Below are 22,418 nucleotides of genomic sequence, written 5' to 3'. Positions count from 1 at the left end.
TTCTTATGTGTTTGCACAGAACCTAATACAATGGGGCCGTGATCACCAATTGGGGCTCTAGATCCTACCAGAACATAGTAATATACTATAGGTTTTAGTTTATTTTGATGAGCATTTGTTAATAACTAAGTTAGGGGAATAAAATATCCACTTTCCACCCCACAAAAGATAATGTAAATTGTTTTCAAACTTATTTTTGTAAAATAACATCTGATTGAGCAATGAGCATTATATGAATTGAATATAGTAAATACTATACTACCCTCCAAACCAGTAATTCTGTCTTGATTATAATTGTCCCAAATAAAAATCCCTCTGCTGCTCTCTGTGTCTGTCTTAGTTCCCTAGGTTTGGAAAGGCTCTCGTTAGCCATCTAGTGCACCTCCTGCACTAAGGCAGAATTGACACAGGACCTTTAATTGTTCAACCTAATCTGCTTAGAAACATGACTGCTTGGAAGGAGACTTGCATTTCTTTACAAATGCACCTAAATGACTCTGCCCCAATTTAAGTTGTTCTGTTTTCCTGATGATGCAGCCTATTCATTCTGTTCTGCATTGGTCTGCACTTTACATAAACAGACAGAGAGGTCACGCAAACATGACGCCTCTTGCTGTATTACGCAAACAGAACTTCATAAAGTGACTGATAACTACATGGGAAATATTCCTAAGTACATTGGGTTCCTGCTTTTTCATTTGGATTCTTTGCTGGAACAAACACCTTTCCAGATCATACTTTTAGCACAGAGTTTCCTTATTATTTTCTAGTCTAGGGAATATCATGAATTCAGCAATAAGGCTACCTACTGCCAAAAGCAACAGATTTCAATGGTGGCTGTGGTAATAGCACTGGAGGTGAAGAGCATTTCCTAGGGTTTAATGGGCAGCAGCCAGCATCAGTCCCCAGGAAATGCCTTTGTGTTGCTGCTGAAATACTTTTAAAACCAGACAAATGCACACAAAGGGCTCAGTCTGGTCAGGGTGGCTTTCAGGCTCAGGATGATGAAGGTCCAACAGTGTCATGGTGGATCACGGGAAATGACAAGGATGGCACCTATGATGGTAAAGATCCATACGTCCCACTGCCCTGTTTATTGACACCCCTCTACCCCAAGATAAAGAGTACTCAAAACGGGGAGCAACCTCATGCCAGCAAAATCAACTGACCACAACGCCATTTGGCCATTTCAATTATAAACACTTCCTCCCATGTCTAGAGTCGCTCAGCTCTGTTGTCATGCCAACCTGTCCTTTACCAGGAGCTTTTCAGCACCGGTCTTCTAGACCATAAACACTTCAGTTGTACCAGCCATTCTATTTTCAACTCTGACTGACTTTTACAAACAATTCTATATAATGGGCTGAGTGGGACTCTTGTTACCTCTGGCAACTTCTAATACAGATGTGGACACAACATCTCTTTGGGTCGGTACTGAACCAATGCACCAGCTTGATGCCAGAGGATGTTCTGCTGCTAGGGGCACCATCTCCTAAGCAAAGAAGATAACTGGAGGCATCCAATTGTGGTCAATAAAGACACTATGGCACCTTTATTCAAACCCAAGTGCCTTGGGCAATTTCTAGTTTATGAAGTTACATTTTTTCCACCTAAATTCCCAGCACTGTTTCAATTGCACTTTGTACATTAACTTGTTGTATAGTGTTGCTATGCACTGATAAACAGTTGCCAGGTTTCTCCCAAGAGGTGGCTGCATTACAGTGGGGGGTAAAGTGATCACCACAGTCCTTATTCACACAAATCATTTCAGTGGGGCAATTTTATCTGAGTTAGGGCTGCAGAATCAGGCCCATAGTTAAATGATTTCTGGATTCTTTGAAGATAGGTGCAATATCAGTTTCAGGTACCATTATTTATTATTTGTTTTATTGTAACAGATCAAGTCTTTTCTCTGAGCTGCTGGTTCAATATTTCTAATGCATCATGTACTGATTTAGGTTACAGGAAGAAGTATAAAGATGATGTCAAAAACAAGTATGAAGTCATACAAAACATGATGAGTCTTACTACTGACAATGTGATTCTAAACAGAAGATATCCAAAGCTGATTATTCTAGACGACCCTCATCGTGCAAAGGAGAGAGAACATGAAATAATGGCCATGAGTCAGAGAGACAAAGAAATCAAGACTAAACAAGCTTGTTCTGCAGTTACGATAGACACCCTATTTACACGTGATAAACAAGGACAAACACCACAAATTGTTGTGCTGCTGGGAGCTGCAGGGATTGGGAAAACGATGACAACAAGAAAGATCATGTGCAATTGGGCAGCTGGGGAACTCTATAAGAAAAAGTTTGATTATGTTTTCTACATAAACTGCAGAGAAACAAACCTTACTGAGCAGGGAAGTGTGGTTGACATGATTTTTAAAAATTGGCCTAATACAAATGCTCCAGTTAATGAGATTTTGATGAAGCCAGAAAAACTCTTGTTCATAATTGATGGTTTTGATGAACTGAGATTCTCTTTTGATCAGACAGAAAACCTGTGCTCTGATCCCTGGGAGAAGAAGCCAGTGGAAATCATACTGAGCAGTTTATTCAGGAAAACGATTCTTCCCCAATCCTACTTGCTAATCACCTCAAGACTGACTGCTCTGGAGAAACTCTTGCAGTGTTTGGAATGCTCACGTTATGCAGAGATCCTGGGGTTTTCTGAAGCTGACAGGAAAGAATATTTCCACAAGTTCTTTGGAAACAAGAAACAAGCAAGACAAGCGTTACAATTTGTGAAAGCAAATGACATTCTCTTCACTATGTGTTTTATTCCCATCATGTGTCGGATTATCTGCACTGTTGTGAAACAACAGCTTGAAAAAGGTGAGGATCTTGCACAAACTTCAAAGTCAGTCACTGGAGTGTACATGCTCTACCTTTCCAATTTAGTCAAGCCCCTCAGCAGCAATTTGAAGCAACACATGCAAGCTAACCTGAGGGGACTTTGTTCTTTAGCTGCTTATGGCATCTGGAAACGGAAGATACTGTTTGAGGAAGCAGAACTCAAGAAATTTGGCTTAAATCAAGCTGACTCTTTCCCCCTGTCTTTGAACAAGAACATTTTTCAAAAAGATATTGACTGTGTGAATGCCTACAGCTTCATTCACTTAAGCTTTCAGGAGTTTTTTGCAGCTTTGTTTTATGTGCTGGAGGAAGATGAAGAAACAATGGAAGATTCAGGGACTCCCAAGAAAGATGTGAAAACATTGTTAGAAAACTATGGAAACTCTAGAAATTACTTAATGTTAACAGTGCGATTCCTGTTTGGTCTCTTAAATGAAGAAATAATGCAAATCATGGAGGAAAAATTTTCCTGTAAAATTTCATCTAAAATTAAGCCAGATTTGCTGAAGTGGGTTCAAACAAACCAACAAAAATATTTACCTTTGTCCAATGTGGATCAGGAGACATGTCGTATTTATAACCTTGAGGAGTTTCACTGCATGTTTGAGATGGATGAAGAAAACTTTGTGAAAAGTGCATTGGATCATGTCACTGCACTAACGTTAGATTCAAATAAACTTACTCAAATGGATCAAATGGCTTTTTCATTCTGTGTAAAAAATTGTCATCGACTGGAGTCACTTTGCATATCTTACTGTACATTTGCTTTTGGGGACCATGGGGAAGATGTGCTTCCAAGACGACAGAAGTGGCTATATCAGTAAGTATCACCTGAGTTCAGAAATCTGTAGTTTAATTAACAGATGAAACATTATTTTTCTTGTGTCTTGATAACTTTGCAAAGTCCATCATTGTGGTACAACGACACTACAAAGAAACAGGGAATATCCATGCCCCCAGTGTAAAACTATGTTCTCCTCCTCAATACGGCAGAAAAAATAAGTCATTATCTTTTTCGGATTCTCTTTATCCAAACTCAGCTGTCCTTCCTGTTCTAAATTTCACTAAACACTGAATTTCAAGAACAGGCATTTCTGCCTATACTCAGTGAATGTCTGAGAAAGAACGTTTGCCTTGCAGAACAGAACACCCACAAACCCCTGCCTTTAAACACAGTAGCTGGATAAAACTAGTTGCTGACTTCCAGGTTGATGGTGTAAATTGCTTTCATAGTTTGGGTGCTGTCCTCGGAGTGCTCAGTGCCCAGGAGCTGTTGGGACCAAATGACATTGAGTTGCTCTGTACTTGTTTGTCGTTTTAGGGTGTTGTTCTCAGACTACTACAGTTGATTTGAGCAGTACCCTTGTTGGCGTTGTGGGCTGCAGGCATTCATCTCTGCTTTAAATCTAGTTGAACCACTTCAAGCAAAACTATAAGCTTTAAATATTGCTATGAAATGGCCAAAGTGAAGAACTGCCCATAGTCAGTCTGTGCAGCACCTCAGCATGCAACAATCTGAGAACGGACCCCCAAGACTGTGGAAAAAAATGTCCTGTGCTACTAAGAGGTTGTCTATTCTATACCAATGAAGCTATATTGGTAGAATTCATCACTACAACACTGCCAGTGTAGAATCCTAGATACAGAGAGCTGGAAGGGACCTTTAGGGGTCATCTAGTCCCTGTGCTGAGGCAGGACCAAATAAACCTAGGACCATCTCTGACAAGTGTTTGTCCAACCTCTCCTTGGAAACTTCTAAGATCTGTCACACATTTCTGCACAATCAGTGCAACATCATGCATATTTTTTTTTTTAACTGAAAGTGCCACCAACTACCCTGTAGCCTAGGGGAAGGTGCACTGAGATAGCAGCTAAGAGCACAGGAGTCCTAATACCCATCTTCTACTGGCTGCTCTAACAAAGGCCCTTAGGCGAGGTGAACTCACTCATCCATTTCACAGCTAAGATAACTGAGGTTGGACAAGGCCAAAGCGGGCAGAGCTGGGAGTGGAACCCAGTAAGATGACAGACACTCATCTGCTTTGCAGGTGAAATGGGCCAAAATCTCTCTGTGTGTGATGCATGTCCACACGGCATAGATGTTTGCTCCTCTCCAGAGACTATGGCACATAGAAGTTTGAGTCTGTCACTGCATCTGTGCTAACAGTAGTGATACTTTAGGTCAAAGGTAGTTAATTATTTTTTGTCAATGTCCAAATTTCCTGGTCTAGGTCCAGACTCCAGAGAAAATAATAAAAAGTATAATGATACGTAAATAAAAAAATTTTCAGAAAGCCGTTGACAAGGTCCCTCACCAAAGGCTCTTAAGCAAAGTAAGCTGTCGGGATAAGAAGGAAGGTCCTCTCATGGATTGGTAACTGGGGTTAAAAGATAGGAAACAAAGGGTAGGAATAAATAGTCAGCTCTCAGAATAGAGAGAGGTAAATAGTGGAGTGCCTCAGGGGTCTGTACTGGGACCAGTCTTGGTCAACATATTCATAAATGACCTGGAAGAAGGGGTAAACGGTGAGATGGCAAAATTTGCAGATGATACAAAACTACTCATGATAGTTAAGTCCCAGGCAGACTGCGAAGAACTACAAAAGGATCTCTCAAAACTAGGTGACTGGACAACAAAATGTCAGATGAAATTCAATGTTGATAAATGCAAAGTAATGCATATTGGAAAACATAATCCCAATGATACATATAAAATGATGGGGTATAAATTAGCTGTTACCACTCAAGAAAGATCTTGGAGTCATTGTGGATAGTTCTCTGAAAACATCTACTCAATGTGCAGCGACAGTCAAAAAAGCGAACAGAATGTTGGGAATCATTAAGAAAGGGATAGATAATAAGACGGAAGATATCATATTGCCTCTATACAAGTCCTTGGTATGCCCACATCTTGAATACTGTATGCAGATGTGGTTGCCTCATCTCAAAAAGATGTATTGGAATTGGAAAAGGTTCAGAAAAGGGCAACAAAAATTATTAGGGATATGGAACGGCTTCCGTATGAGGAGAAATTAATAAGACTGGGACTTTTCAGCTTGGAAAAGAGATGACTAAGGGGGGATATGATTGGGGTCTATAAAATCATGAATGGTGTGGAGAAGATGAATAGGGAAGTGCTGTTTACTCCTTCTCATAACACAAACACTAGGGGTCACCAAATGAAATTAATAGGCAGCAGGTTTAAAACAAACAAAAGGAAGTATTTTTTCACAGAACGCATGGTCAACCTGTGGAACTCTTTGCTAGAGGCTGTTGTGAAGGCCAAGGCTATAACAAGGTTAAAAAAAGAACTAGATGATAAGTTCATGGAGGATACGTCCATCAATGGCTATTAGCCAGGATGGGCAGGGATGGTGTCCCTAGCCTTTGTTTGCCAGAAGCTGGGAATGAGCGACAGGGAATGGATCACTCGATGATTACCTGTTCTGTTCATTCCCTCTGGGGCACCTGGCATTTGTGACTGTCCGAAGACAGGATATTGGGCTAGATGGACCTTTGGTCTAACCCAGTATGGTCATTCTTATGTTCAAAAGCATCTGTCCATCCGGATTTGGCTGGCAGTCTGCCTATTGACTACCACTGCTTTAGGTCAAGTGGTACAAGCTCATGTTTTCAGAGAGAAACTCCAGGTTTGCTCCCAGTAGACACCCAAAAAAAGGGGATTGTTGTACTTAGATTTGCTGTACCTAAGTAGACTATAGTAGACCCAGACCCAGGAACAGAACCTAGTCTAACAATCCTGCTCCCCCCCCCCAGTGTTCTAGTGCTAATTCATGCTCGGCTGCCGAGCTCTCTCTGACCCATTCCTCATAGATAGACTTGGCAGCATTTGATTTTTATATTTGTATAGTTTTGATGGATAATATCAATGTTTATTTGTAAGCTTTTAAAATGTTCATCAGTTTAACTTTTCAGAGTTGTGCAAATTATGTGTTTTAAGCATTATTATTATTATTTTATTTAGATTTTGATGAATTTAAGTGTTCAGAGTTGTGGATATTATGAGAAGGGAGTTAGACAATATCTATTTAATGACAATAGATGGTGAGATTCAAAAAGTTAAATCTATATAACCGTTGAAGTACAAATTGTTAAAATCCCATATCAGAATATACAGAGAAAATATCTTTAAATCAAACTCTGCAGCATTTTTCTTACTTTGCCTATCTGTAAATTTCTATTATTATTGATGGAAATATTTTTCATCAGTTTGTGTATGTATGGGGAAATCAGTGTTGTTGTAGCTGTGTTGGTTTCAGGATATGAGTGAGACAAGGTGGGTGAGGTCATATGTTTTATTAGACCAGGGGTCTCAAACATGCGGCCCGCGGAGCTATTAGCTGCGGCCCACCAAGCTCCCCTTGCCCCCCCCCCCCAGTTATTTCCTGCGGCCACCAAGCTCCTTTCCCCCGCTGGCCCCCCACCCCAACGCTCCGCATCCCCTCTCCTCTACCTACCTCCAGGCATGTCCCACCACCAAACAGCTGTTTGGTGGTTCTTAGCGCTTTCCAGGAGGGAGGGGGAGGAGCAGGGAGCCGCGTGCTCAGAGGAGGAGGCGGAGAAGAGGCAGGGCAGGGGCAGGGATTTGGGGAAGGGGTTGGAATAGGGGCAGGGACAGGGCGGAGTTGGGGTGGGGACTTTGGGGAAGGAGTTGGAATGGGGGTGGAAAGAGGCAGGGCAGGGGTGGGGCCTAATGGAAGGGGTGGAGTGGGGGCAGGGCCGGGGGCAGCAGGGAAGCAGTGTCAGTGATGTGGCCCTCGGGCCAATGTACTAGTCTTCATGTGGCCCTCCTGGTAATTTGAGTTTGAGATCCCTGTATTAGACCAACTTCTGTTGATGGAAGGGACAAGCTTTGAGCTTTACAGAGCACATCATATCTGGGGAAGGTAGCCAGAGTATTGTATCTGAAATACAAGCTGGGACAGATTGTCAAGCATAAGGGGTTCACATATGTTATAAGAGACCACTTCAAATGAAATGGGCAATTGACAACCCTGATGTCATAGGATGGAGGAGTAGGGTGTGTTACAAATTGTTGTAATGACCAATATAACCAGGGTGAAATTGATGTTTACTGACATTTACTGTTAAAAATCTAATCCTTCTATAAGCCTACCCACAGGGGTTAATGGTATTTCTTCCCCAAGAGGTTTTTTTACCGTAGCATGGAGGTGGTAGAGGTCTGGGCTGTGCGTCTTAAGGTTGTGATTGGGTGATACCCCATATGGGAGAAAAACATGTTAGTGTTAGGATCCTGGATTAATTGTTGAAATTATTTTTCTGTTGCAAAATACGATATTTGGAGGTGAATTTGGGATGTTGTTTACACTTAAAATACAGCAAATAATTATATTTTGGTTAACAGGTGATGTTCCTTAGAGAACAGGGTGGGGCATTTTGTAGGGTTTGTCTGAAGGACACGGGGAGCAGCATATAGAGGATGTTGCTGGTGTATGCAGAAAGTGAGAATCTCTGCCTTGCCAGCTCCAAAAAGGTCGTAAGTTGATTTAATAAACGTTTCTTTCCAGAAAACAAGCTTTGAGATCTATGGGTGCAAAGTGCTGTATGAGAGCTAGGTACTGTTTTATTGAAAGGGACATGGACCTGAGGAGAAGGGAGAGCTTGAGGAGACAGGTGAGGGAAGGAGTGAGAATGGCACAAAGATAGATCAGGAACTGGGATGCTGGAGCAAATAAAGGGATAGAAGGAGGAGAGCAGAGCCAATGACTGTGCCACACAAAATATCAAATCTGTATCATTATCTGCTTATTCGAGCTGGGTTTACAATTAATATTTGTCTCCCCCCCCCCAGATTATTTGAACAATATATGTGTTAAAATGTATTCGTTCAAAATTATTCATTTTGATTGGACACACGGGTCATCTCACAGGTTTCTGTTCCATGTATGGATGAGCATAAACATTAGAACCAGAATTCCAATATGAAAGCTCAGGATTACAAATTCAGATTTTTCTTCCATGCAAACATTTTGTAATATTCACGGTTTCAGCAACATTCCGGTCTGTAGACTTGTTTGCTAGGATATTTCTAGAACATGAACAATAAAGCTGTGTGAACACAATGGAAGTAAATTTACTTTAAAGTTCATCAGAATGTTCTTTAAGTTTTGCACTATTCCCCCGAACTATTTCTTAGGGAGATGCTGCCTTAAAATTAACTTGCCCTCTTGTACTCTTTGGGATCAGGAACTAATAAACCACCATTTCTAGTTACTTATAGGGATGCAAGTTCACAAAGTGTAACACCAGTTACCAATACCAAATGATAGCCAGCATATGTAAAGTTATAAACAAATACTCAGACTATTGGCTTTTATCTTTATGGGTAAATTAACATTCCTGGTTAAATAAAATAGGAATGAATGTGTTTATCTCCAGAAATGATGCAACAATTACTGCCCAACACGAAAACTTGTAAATGCTGGTGACATTCCCATTTGTGAGAGTCCTTAGAATGTCATTTAACTACTCAAAGGACCAGCATCATAGAAATCCAAAAAATGAATGGATTACACTTAGTAGAACCTATTCTATTTGACTGTGTATCTAAAGTACATCATAATGTGCTATATATACATTGTTTGGGGGGTATTTTCAATGAACTGAAACTGTAGAGTAACTCATACATAGTGTATGATCGCGCCATACGAAGGGCCGTTCTAATGTTCAGGAAATAGAATTAAAATCTGTCCCGAGATGACAACATAGAACATTTCTATTCTCTCTTTTTAGGATACAACATTGGGATGAGCCGAAGCATTCGCCTATTTATCTGCTCTGTCAAGTTTTGAAGGATCCACACTGTAAATTAAAGAAACTAAAGTAAGTAGCTGTATTTTTCTCCTTTTAAATATCCCATTATTATTGATGCTATCATGGAAATTCTACATCAGTGCAGCCCTCTTTGCCAGGGCAGGTGCAATGACCATATATGAACTGTCTAGCTGCTAAGAAATCTGTTTAAATTTCCCGTCAGTTTGCATGGGGTTGCTTTAGTTTCAGCCTAGCAGTTTAATTACATTTAACCCAGCTACCAACCAAGAGGTGAGCAGGAGAGACTGAGGTAAGCCATGTGTCCAGGGGAAATTACTTGAGGTCAGAGAAGACTCAAAAGGCAAGAAAGATTATTTGAGCAATTTTAATCATAGGTATTTCTAAGGTGCCTGTTATCAGGGTATCTAATCCCTGTCCATGTCTATTTATTTAACGTTCATATATCCCCATCTGGCCTAACTTCTCCCTGATTCAAATGTGGGGTGTTTTGGGGGGGTGGGATTTTTGTCTCCTTTTCTATCTCTGACCCATCCCAACCCCATCTTTTTTTTTTTCTTTCTTTTTTTTTTTCTTTCTTTCTTTTTCTTCATTTTACTCTCTCATCTCTCACCATCTCACACTGACTGGTGGTCTTACTAGCAAAGAGACGATCTTGCATTTTGCTCGGGACATGGCCAGGCCAGGGCTTAGTCCGATCCCCTCTGACAAGGGGTTCTAGCTGTGGAAAACATTCTGCTCCTACACCCAAGAGTCGGAACCTGGGCTCCTCCAACTGGATTGTCCCTGTGGTGCACAGCTGTTTCACAGAGTGATGAGGGGATTAGCAGTCTCTGAGACGGTCTATGCTAGAGAATAGTATCAGTGCATCTTCCTAACACACCTGTAACACTGCACATCCACACACATGCGTGCTTACAACAGTGCACAATGGATGACATCACCTTTTATGTTTAACCTTGCTCAGAGCCAATGCACTCGCATCATGGCCACTACCATGTCCCTTTGCACTGTTTCAGCACAAGGACTAGCAGAGCAGCTGCAGTGGCACAATGAGTCTCTTCCCAGTGCACTTCCACACTGCTGCTGCCATCCGTTTGTGACAGCTTTGACAGCTCGGCGTTATTGGGCTCAACTTAGGAGTGTTTGGGTAAAATTCAATAGCCTGTGCACACAGCAGGTCAGACCAGATGATCTAACAGTCCCTTCTGGCCTTACACTCTATAAAACTGGCCCTGTCAGCTGTCAAGCGACTTACTGGAGCAAGTCAGAAAACCTCATAATTTTGATAAAAATGGACAAACTGTTTTCTTTTCCTGCCAGCTCTGCCACTTGTACCTCTGCTTCATGCCATCCCCAGAGCAGTTGAGGGGAGACTGCCAGGTCTCTGCTCGGCCTGGCCCTAAGGCCATCCTCTACCCATCAGATTAACAAAGATATAGCGTTGCATTTCTCATTCGAACGTTTGAATTTCAAAAATGTGTCAACTTAAAAAAAACACAAAACCCCCTCTGTGTTTGCTTGGTCCCTTGGGGCTGCTTCTGCAAAACATAAAAGGCAAAATCTGCGGTTTGTGAGCACTGCCATGGTGCGTGTGCACACACTGCAAGGCACTGATTTTTACTGAGGGTTGCCATGCCTGTACATTCACTGTCTCAGTAGCAGCTTCCATGCTCCTGAGATCTGCAAAAGAGAACACAGAGCCGATAATTATATAATGAAAGAACTCTGGATAAAGAAAAGCTGGTCCCCAAAGTGGGGAGGATGTGAATTAGTTTGAGCAGAAATTAGTTTGGGAATCTCGGTTGTAACATCATATCCCCTATTTAGCACATGGTCCAGTAGAGGAACTCCCAGAGTACTTGAGGTCATTGCTGTGAATTCCTGGTTTTGTGCCTGGCAGAGGAATGAATATCTCTCAGCTTTTCTGGCCCATTAGAGGGTGGGAATGGAAATGGAAGAGCATTGGCTTTTTGCACACTGAGGGGACATACAGGTCAGATGGCCTCAGCGTGGCCATGGAGCCCTTAGGGTTTTGAAAGGGTCTCATCTGTTTGATACTTGAACAATCCCAAACCTTTACAGAAAAGGTCTTCAGTTATGGTCTGGACAGCTGGACCTGAACTCTTAGGCCATGAGACTGTCTTTGCTGTAACTGGTGTGGGCACAGCATCCAAGACGCTTTTGTTGGCATGAAAGGCATGTGTGGCTACTTGCTGACATTCAAAACAACCCCATTCACCTGCTTCTTGCCATCTTTCTTCCAAGTGAGGAAATCCTATTCAGCCAGTGCTGTCTGATAGTTGGCCGTCTTCATCTAGAGTGCAGACATTTGCCTAGAAGATCCAGCCTTTGGTCTACTCATCCTTGGGGACAGATCTAGCAGCACCAGCTTGCCATCACTTCTATTAACCACTATTACAGTGATCAAGGGAGAAGGTGGGAATAGAAATATTCAAACCCAGGCAGATGGCCCTGAGAGAGGCAACCTGCTCACATAGATTTGGGAGATGATTGTTGGTATAAGCTAGACACTTGAGCTGGCTCCAGGATGCCTTCATTATTAGAAATAGTCCACCCCTGTTTAGGCTAATAGGTATCAGAAAGGAGGTGCTGGGCCTTTTCTTGCACCATTGACAGCTTTAGATCAAGATTGTCTGCAAGTCTTCCCAAAAGTTCTTGTAATTTTTTTTAAATCTGGTGGTGCGACTGTGAAAGAAGATCTTGCAGCTTCTCCAGGGGCTGAAGACAGCATCTCTCTTCCTGCCTTTCCTACTTCCTTACTTTTATTAATTCAGATGTTCCTGCCATTCCTCATCTCTATCCCAATTTCACATTTAAAAAAACAAAACACCCAGCAGTAACAAAAGTGGCACAATTTTTAGTTCCCTATCACTAAGTTAATTTGCTTGTATGTTCTGTCCCCATCCTTAACCCTTCATCAGTTTTTTTTCTCTGAGACTATAAACCTCCAGGGTAGGGACTGTCTTGTTATCTTTGTTTGTAGAGCACCCAAAACAATGGAGCTGCAATTCTGCTTGGAGATTTGGGGCACTACTATCTTCTAAATGTAGAATAATGATGGAAAGAGATCTTTATTAACATCCTTTAGATCTTCCTCACATGCTGCTCAGAATTCTGTGAGGCAATGGTGATGGGAGAGGGGGGCCATGACCTGAGAGATGGATGGTCTCTGGGAGTGAATCTTCCCTGGAGTTGATGATCTTTGAAGATGAGGCTTCCTCAAATAGCAACAGTGAGGTCAGCTCCGCAGCTCCATGGATGGGGGAAGCCCATATGGGCTAATAGATCCACAGAGACTTGGAACCTTAAGGCTGTGATGATCCTAGAGCTCCACATGAAGGAATAGATCCCCAGGGAGGGGATGTGGATGGGGCATGTAAGGGTCTCAGAAAGCACCTGGTCAGAGGCAGCACTAGATGATGGACACTTCCTGTCCCTGGGTTCTGAGGAACTTCAGCATGGGCCTCGTCCTCCATTCCAGAACATAACTAGGCTGGAACTAAAGCTCCCTTGCTGCCCCTGTGTGTTGCCTTGATGCTGTAGAATGCAGAGATGTTTCTGGGCAGAAGCCACAGGGGAGAAGAAGGAAAACTAGTACTGGCACCACATACCACTCATATCAATTGTGCCAGCCTTGATCCCCAAAGGTTAGTACCCCAGGTGCTCAGGTTTAGCCCGTGCATCAAAGAATCCCATTTCTATGAATGCCTCCCCAGGGTCAAACATCCCCAAGCCTTTCTCACAGGACCGATCCTTGAGCCAGGTATGGAACTGCGTTACCGTGTCATGGCTTCGCCCTTCTTCTCCAGGGATTGGAAGTATTCCACTGACAATCACCCAAGCCTCCACTTTTTTGAGCATCTTCCCCAGCCAAACTTAGCTGTCCTTTGTGTCTTCTAGCAGGAGACTGGCACTCCTATTTGTCCTGACAAGTAGGACAATAGTGGATTTTTTTTTTGCCACGCCTATCAGGCTTCATTTCAGCCTCAGGTCCATATCTCATATCCTTGCTCCTGGCAGATAGCATACCCTTCTGTTCTCTGGATCTGCTTTGGTGACAGGCCTGTCAGTCCTTTTTAGTAAGGAGCCCTTAATCACGTAGACCTGCCTCTTCCTGGTATTGTTGTGAATCCCAGGATCCCTCCCATTTGTTGTTCTTTCTATCCGCATATCGTTCGGACCTATGTTCTCTTATAGTCCCCTCATCCTTCCTAGAGCTCTGATCCAAGGGTATCTCCATCATCTCTTCCTCTCTTCTGCCAGGACTCCTCCTTCCTTGTCACCCCATCTTCTCATTGCTTCTCCTCCTCGCCTTCATCAGCTGGTCTCTTCCCCTGCCTTGTTCTTGTGGTCACATTTTTCCAAGTCACTCCGTTGTCTAGCAGACACTTTTCAGGTCCTCTTGTTCAGCAGGTGTCTGCAAATCTTGAGTTGTGTGTGCAGCTTCCTCTCTTCCATCATGTCTTCAAATCCCCATCTGAACTCCATTGTCTCCAGCTGCATCTTTGCTCCTCCAATCTTCTCTGCCACGAGCGCTACCAGGCAACAGTTATACATAATTCACTTCTTTCAGGTACTGATTCAAGGATGATGTACATTCCGTAGCTTCTGCACCCAGACATCTTTGTCTCCTCTCCTGTTTAGGTTACCTCTATTGCTGCCTCAGTAGCCATCATAGTCTTTTCTTCCTAGTCCTTCGCCTAAAAGAAAAAAGGATGAAGATCCCCCTACCAAACTCCCAGACAGATTTCCCTGTTTGCTGTTCTTTGGTCACTGTTATTTACATTGTAGCCTTGTCTGCTCTGAACACTGCAAACTTCCCACATTGCACTACTGCTGGTGCCGCTCTCTGGGTTGCAGTAATGGCTTTTGGCATTTTTTTCTAAGAGCAGGGTCAGAGGACGCAATGGTTACTAATGCTGGCAGACAGTCTGCCACGAGGGGAGCTGCACTGGTGAAAAACTAAGCCTACAGTTAAACTGTTGTTACAATCCATCAGATTGGCCTCGCTAGAGAAATTCCAGTCTTTACTGGTGTCCCAGCGTACTAGGAGAGGAAGGTGGGGCTTGAGACTTGGCAAAACTGAGCCAGTCTATGAAGCGTGAATGTTCAATACTACATATTCCATGGATGGTGGTTTGTTTTCTGAGTGCTAAGTAGAAATGATGTAGCAAGAGAGAAGAACGGGTTCCCCCTATCCACAAAACTGTAATATATCTTCCAGTGCAGCAGCATTTCATTATTTACCATTGAGATTCCTTCCCTCCATTGCTTTCCACTCCTTTGACCCCTTCTTTATAATCATGGTTTTTTTAGTAGGAGAAGCCCAAGTGTTTCTGCTCAGGGGATGGAGTTGGGGAACTTTGGCTTAGAATAGTATATGCATGCAATCAATGAGAGCTACAGATGCATGTGGATTGAAATCCCCCCATAGTATTTTGTCCTTAGCATCCACTACTACAGCACTGTGATTTTATTCCCAGAATAAAGGAATCTTTGTAGATAGTCACTGGTATCCACTGAGGGAACTGGACAGACAGGAGTACTAATTTCCTCTTCTGTTTATCTGTCTCCTGCAGGCTTGTGAATTGCTCTCTCACAGCCAGTTGTTGCAGGGATCTCTCCTCTGTTCTCAATACCAAACCAACCCTGACAGAATTGGACCTGTCAGATAAAGTCCTGGGAAACTCAGGAATTAAACTATTGTGTGAGGGACTGAAACATCCAAACTGCAAAGTGCAGAAACTGAGGTGAGTGTTTACAAGTTTCTTTGAAGCGAAGAACTCAGTAGGGTGTGACGATGGTGTAAGATGTCCGCTCCCTTTCAGGTACATAGGTGAGTGTCCCTCCAGCCCCTGACATGTCTGTGACTCATAACAGTCTGAGAGCTTGTCTTATTTGGAAAATGGAAATAGAGAGAGGTCCAAATTGGAACACTAATAACAGTCCCCCACTGCACTTCAGTAATAAGTATTAGGGTGGGGTCTTTTTGTTTTATATCTATGTTAAAAGAGCATTAAGGTTGCAAAGTCAAGCACAGAAGTTAGGGAATGCTGGCATTAAAGTTGCCTGGATACCCTTAATTCAGCTGCCCTGTGCATATGCATTACAAAACATTCTTTAATTACGTGACCACATACTATTTGTTCCAGAGGAGCCCTGCCTCATGCAGTGCACGGGATGGAGAGCGCTCACTGAATCAGCAGCTGTTCACTATTCTGTTTTATCCTCAGTGTAGCACTGGATGTCACTGGATGTCCATGCAGTTGAAGGTGGGGTTGGAGGTGAAGCGGTGGCTCTTGGCCTCATACAGGAGGCTGCCCTTGCTGCATGGTGGTGCTGCAGGGAGCTCTGCATGGTCAGGGTGTAGGTCGACTCGCAGTCCGATGCCTGTCTCAAACATGCTGCAGTGCTTGGCCTCACTCCTCTTCAGTTAATGCTCCTGGCTGGTGTTCCCATATGCCTCTCCATCCATCATGCTGTCCAGCTGCAGCTTTGAGATCCCCAAAGGCCAGGCCAGAGCTGTGCTGCTCTTCTATACCCTCGGCAGGAGTCACCATCTTCTCCTCCTCTGAGGGGGCTCTCAGGGGAGACAGGATAGCCTTCTTTGTACCCCCTCAGTTGCTCCTTCTGCAGCTGAGTGGGCATCACCCCCTGCCACCTTCTGCTCCTCAGAAGGCTTCTACACATCTGTCTCAAGCATCTCCAGAGGTGGCAAAAGGAAAGGAAAGTATAAGCCAAGAGGAGTCAGGAACATCCTCCATTGTCCCTGGGGTCCGTGTTCCAAGAGGGGTGGGGGATGTGAGTGGGTAGAAGCCCCTCCCGGAGAGTGGTGCTGGGCTATGGAAATGAGGAGACATTTTAGGTTGACAGAGTGATTGACAGTCCTGAATAATTCAGTGGGATGTGACTTAGTGGCTGCTGTGGCAGAGGAGAAGGATCTGTTGGCCTCTGCCATGGCCAATGAGCAGATGTGCAGCTATTTGTTTCTTCTTAGAAACACTGACGCTTGGGTTTTGTTCCTTCCTGCTCCATCTGTCCCAGGTAAGACAAACAACAGAGCTTTGTGAGGGCCATATCGGGGAGGAGTGTTTCAGAAACCAAGTGTTGATGGCAGTGGTCAGTCAATCATTCTGATGTCTCGCTGCTACTTCCAGGCCTTGCCTGCTTGGTAGGGGATCAGTGTTTGATTTGCTGTAATTTAATTGACTAAGTTACAGCAAATTAAGGCCACTTTCTTCATGAATATGAGCAGTCAAATGGAGGTTTGACATGCTTTAATTTATGTGCCTGGATGCCATGCCTTTTTAATTGATTTGGGTCTCCCAGTCAAGCTAAAGAAATCAAACCTAATTCTGACAGAGTCAATAGAATTCATCAGGGTGATCTTGGTCTCTAGAATTGCAAATGTCTTTCTCCTTCACGAGAGATTTCAGAACATCTGTCAACTAATATCTGTTTGAGATTTGCCCTCACAACTCATAAGGGTCTATCTTTGACTGTTAGGCCACATAACCTCCAAGTAATTATCTGACAACCTTTGCAAGACTTGAGCTAAGGCTGTTACAGTCACAGATCGAATCAGTATTTCACCCACGCATTCACAACATGAAGAAGGGTTAAAATCCCCCAAGGGGTCATTTTGTCTCTTCAGTGGCAGCTAATCCCTAACAATATATGTCAAAGAATTCCATTTCAAACTCCAGTCCTTGCCAAGACTCCGATCACCACTGCATCCAGACAGGGGAGCTCACTTAGTTCAGTTGCAGACTCATGGTATTGAGTCAGTAATAGATTCAGCGGGCCACTTAAATGTCTTGGCACTGAGGGCTATCCATTTAGCATGCAGGTCCTTTCTCCCAGTTGCAAAGGGCCTGTCAATACAGATCATAGTGGACTATTATACAGCCATGTATATCAAGAGACAGAGGCAGCAAGATCGGACTCTTTGTCAAGAATCCATACTGCTGTGGGAATGATGGATTCTGCATCAACTCAGTATCATAGTATGACTTCTCCTGGTAGGTGTAATATCCTGATGGATCAGCCAGGCAGGAAGAGCATATCATCTCATGAGTGGACAATAAAAGGTACAGTCCTTCAGTTAGTGTCCCATGAATGGGGATTTCTTCAGATAGATCTTTTTGCCATCAAAGACAAGTTCCCACTATTTTGTTGCCAGGAAGGAAGGAGCTTGATGTCAGAAGAGGTCTATTCTACTGAATAGAAGAAGGTATTTTAGAAATTCACCCAGATGATATTTTGTGGCCTATGGTAGTAAAGTCAAAGATAGATTGATTTCTTCACAGAGACTGTCTAAATGGATTTTTGACTATATCAGTACAGCTTATCAAATTTAATAAACTAGATCATCCTGCACATTTAATGAGAGCTCTGTCTTCTTCAGCAGCATGTTTCAATGAAGTACTATTAGTAGAAATCTATGGAGCAGCAACGTGGTCTTCGGTCCAACCAAACATTACTCATTGGTAGCAGCATGGACAGCAGATGTCCAGATTGGCAGGGCATTTCTCCGGTCCTTATTCACATGAACTCCTGACTCAGACCTCCAGACCAACCAACCTGCTGGGTAATCACCATGAGTGGGTGTCATAAACATACAGCTAAGGGTAGCATAAAATCCCTCTTTACCCTGTAAAGGGTTAATTCCTCTTTTACCTGTAAAGGGTTAAGAAGCTCAGATAACCTGGGTGGCACCTGACCAAAAGGTCCAATAAGGGGAGAAGATACTTTCAAATCTGTGGGGGAAGGTTTTTTGTCTGTCTCCTGGAGTCAACAAGGAAACAGGGCAGGGAAAATACATCTCCCTAAGCTATATCTGAACTAAGCATCTAGTCTTGCAAAAATAATAAGTAATAGCAAAGAAATGTGTTAGAATATCTTTTGTTTTAGCTTGTGAATTTTCCCTGTGCTAAGAGGGAGGTTTATCCCTGTTTTTGTAACTTTAAAGTTTTGCCTAGAGGGGAAATCCTCTGTGTTTTTGAGTCTTTTGTTATTCTGTAAAGTACTTACCATCCTGATTTTACAGAGGTGATTCTTTTACCTTTTCTTTAATTAAAATTCTTCTTTTAAGAACCTGATTAATTTTTCATTGTTCTTAAGATCCAAGGGTTTGGGTCTGTGTTCACCTGTACCAATTGGTGAGGATATTATTCTCAAGCCTCCCCAGGAAAGGGAGTGCAGGGACTTGTGGGAATATTTTGGGGGAGGTAGGGCTCAAAGTGGCCCTCCCTGAATGTTTGTTTAAATCACTTGGTGGTGGCAGCGATACTAAGGCAAGGAAGGAATTTGTGCCTTGGAAGTTTTTAACTTAAGCTGGTGAAAGTCGCCCTAGGCTTATTTTTATGCGGGTCCCCACATCTGTACCCCAGAGTTCAGAGTGGGGAAGGAACCCTGACAGTGGGATCCACATGCACAAAAATTTGAAGAAAGAACAGTGACATACCTTACAGGAAATATGATTTTTTGAGTTGTTCAATGCCTGTGGATCCCACGACCTGCCCTCCAAGGCCATAGCTCAGAGTTGTTCTCTGTGGAATCTGAGCCTCAAAGGAACCGAGGGGTGGGGTAGCTCCACCCTTTATGCCCGCAAGAGGGGGAACGTGAGGTTATGCAGGGTGCATGCATGACCCCAATGGACGCTGCTAGAGACAACTTTTTGAACTCCTGCACAGAGGGTGAACACACACAATGGGTGGGATCCACAGGCACAGAACATCTTGAAGAACTGTAAGGTAAGTAACCATTCTTTTTACCCTGAGCATTTTGATGTCAACACAGATTAGGTTATTTCCCTCCTCCATTCTGAGGAACGATGGACTCTCGTGCCCACCTATCATTCCCAACTAGGCGCCTCAGCCATGTATTGTCTGATGTATGACCCTGTTGCCATCTCTTGCAATTTTATCAGAAATCTCTTGTAATGATGCAGGGGGCTATGCAGGGTCAGTTTTGGTGGCTAGGGACAGTGCTTCGGGAGGGAGCTTTACCCCAAACTGTATTTCCCATTGGTCAATGGCAGAGGTTCGGGGCTTGAAATGTCTGGGCCATTCTGGTTGCTGAATGGTGAGGCAGAGGGGCTGCTGGTCAGGGCTGCCTATCAGAACAGTCCCATTCATGCCGTGATCACTTTTCTCTGCATTGCTCTCTCCTGCAGATTGCAATATTGCTGCATTACAGGTGCTGCCTGTGGGGATCTCGCTGCTGTTCTCAGAACCAACCAGAGCCTGACTGAGCTGAACTTGAATGGTAATCCTCTGGGAGATTCTGGAGTGCAGCGGCTGTGTGAGGGACTGAAACATCCCAGCTGCAACTTGCAAAGACTATGGTAAGTAACATTTGGCGTCCTCTGGATTTACAGGTGTCCTCTATGTAAAGTGCTTGACAGGGTGTGTTGCTGGTGTTTGATGAATGCTCCCTGCAGCTACGTGGAGTAGATGAAAGTTAAGTGTTTTTACAGCACCTGCATCAATGACTCATAACGTGCGCCCAGCCTGCCCTGTTTGGAAAATGGATATTGTAAGTAAATCTGGGCCCACACCGGACAGCTGGCTCTCCAGCCCCTGGTCGTTGCAGAATATATATGTTTAGGGTGCAGGAGGGAGGGCAGGGGTGTAAATATTTTAAACAACTTTTTGTGATTTTTTTTTTCTGTTGATTTATTTTTTTTGTAAAGAAAGAGTCTGTTTAAAAAAAAATACAAAAGGGAAGATCCACATACAGCTTGTATGTGTTCCCAAATACCATATCAAGTCACCATAAAGTAAAGCAATTTTACAACTCATTGAAGCTGCACAAATACCTGATAATGCTATCTGGATATAACCCATTAGGGTGGAGGTTAAATTAATAAAATAGACGTAGATAAATAGAAGAGGGAATGAGGGAGAGGGAAAAGGCAGGAGTGGTTAGGTACAATGAAGGTCTGGCACTCTTCATGCAGTCTCAGCCTTTATCCAAACATATCCAGAACAGATACATTAGCACATGTCTTAGCTGTAAGTTGTGCCACTCTGCTGAGGGTGGCAGGTCATAGCACTGCTTTAGCCTTAGAAAAGGAGCAAAGCCCTCATCATTGACTAATTGGGAAGCCCATACAATGCTCCTGCTCAGCCAGTTCTTCCAACTTACAGGTTTGCATCAAATTTGCAAGTCTGGGTTGCCCCATAGAGACGCCTTGCATGAAGGTGAGGATGAAATGAGTACCTCTTAGCTAGGACAGCCCAGATGGCGTGTGTGGCCACCACGGTGAGCACCCTATTTTTCTCCATTAGACAAGGAGTCCTGCAGAGGGGACTGGGTGCAATAACACAGGTTCAGTTTCCACCCACGTGGATATAAAGGCATTAGCACACTGGACCCAGCCTGACATCTGTGACCTGAGAAAAGCAAATAGTAATTTTGTAGATCTAGGAGACTAACCTCACCCCCTGTCTGTAAGGAATTGAAGTTTTTTAAATGATAATCATGGCCATTGGCCAGGGCCCCAAAGGAAGGCTCTAATGATGCTATTAAATATTTTAAAAACAGACATGACAGGGAGGGCAGAAATGGTTAGTTTGTGTAGCTCAGCAACTCTTGCTGGTCTTCTCTTCCACTCCACTGGCCTGTAGATGGCGCTGCTGCATCCCCTGGCTCCTACACACCTTTCCATGATGTCTGGCAAGGAGGAAGGCTCTCTCTCTCTCTCATTTCCAGTGTGTGCAATGTCAAACTACTGGGCACTAAGGACCCCCCACAGCAAGACATGGCGACATGCTGGGGTTTTCTTCTGGTACCAATTTTTCAAAGTGGAATTGGCATCCTCAAGTTCCTACAATGGAGCAGGAGGCTGCGTAGTTTCGCCATCTGGTGATCTCTTCGGTAGACTTTGGTGCTAAGCGAACACACAGACCTTGTATAATCCTCAAACAAACTGTTCATATTGATCTGTCTGGGCCTTTCATCAGCTCCCCAGTACAAATGGAGTAGCAAAGGCGATTATTACTGATAAATACAGTGTAAATAAATCCTTTCTGCAGACAGTTCACTCCCATCAGATGAATTTGGGGCGCGGTCTTCCCTGAACTCCCCTGCTGGGGAACTTCACATCCTCATTTGAGGAGAATTGATGTATGCTTTCCAACCATTAATAAAATACAAGCTTGGAGCAGACGAGAACCCAGAGAATTAGGTTAGTCACAGTCACTGGATAGGTTTGTGTGTGCAAGCACAGCAGACGACAATAGAGAAGTAAACTTGGTGTAAAACAGAACAGGTGCTCAAGTCACTGCAGGCTGTTTAAAAATCTTTCTGCTTCTAGTGTCTTTTGAAGCAGAGGCACTTCCCCACCAATCCTGACATGGAACTGAATTGGAAACGTCATAAAATATTTAAGCCCTTGTCGCTTAAAGTTCCCTAACCTTTCTAAAGGCTGAGCTTGAAAAATCATTGTCTTATTTCATGGTGTCCCCCAAAAGGTGTGTTATCAGGAGCTAGCTGCAGTATTTTCTTTTATAATGAATTTGAGAAGTTTAACAATCAGTGCATGAGGTTTGGCTCTCAGGACCATCTCAGAGGTCCCTGGTCCCTAAGATCTTTCCAGATCAAATTCAAAATCACCCAGCAGGCTGAGTGCCTATGTCAGGAGCAGAGGGACAAATTCTAGGGATTTGCCTTGCTCAGCTCCTTCTGGTATCTCCACACTTCTCAGATTAT

General features: G+C 43.4%; 2 protein-coding genes across 3 annotated transcripts in view; one reads left to right on the top strand and one right to left on the bottom strand.

The window, feature by feature from the left end:
- Positions 1–22,418, bottom strand: part of LOC128836107 (uncharacterized) — a 342,237-nt gene that overhangs the window by 118,014 nt on the left and 201,805 nt on the right. The gene's annotated exons all lie outside the window — the stretch shown is intronic.
- Positions 1–22,418, top strand: part of LOC128836349 (NACHT, LRR and PYD domains-containing protein 3-like) — a 65,787-nt gene that overhangs the window by 12,577 nt on the left and 30,792 nt on the right. For both annotated transcript variants that reach the window (XM_054026558.1, XM_054026557.1), the window contains exons 4-7: positions 1,959–3,684; positions 9,639–9,728; positions 15,281–15,451; positions 19,879–20,049. In XM_054026558.1, coding sequence (XP_053882533.1) covers positions 1,959–3,684; positions 9,639–9,728; positions 15,281–15,451; positions 19,879–20,049 — 2,158 coding nt within the window. The remainder of the gene's footprint in view (positions 1–1,958; positions 3,685–9,638; positions 9,729–15,280; positions 15,452–19,878; positions 20,050–22,418) is intronic.

This window comes from Malaclemys terrapin, chromosome 4 (genome assembly GCF_027887155.1).
Source record: "Malaclemys terrapin pileata isolate rMalTer1 chromosome 4, rMalTer1.hap1, whole genome shotgun sequence".
NCBI lineage: Eukaryota > Metazoa > Chordata > Testudines > Emydidae > Malaclemys > Malaclemys terrapin.
The sequence above is the reverse complement of the archived record's forward strand: the minus strand, read 5'-3'. Positions and strand labels throughout refer to the sequence as shown.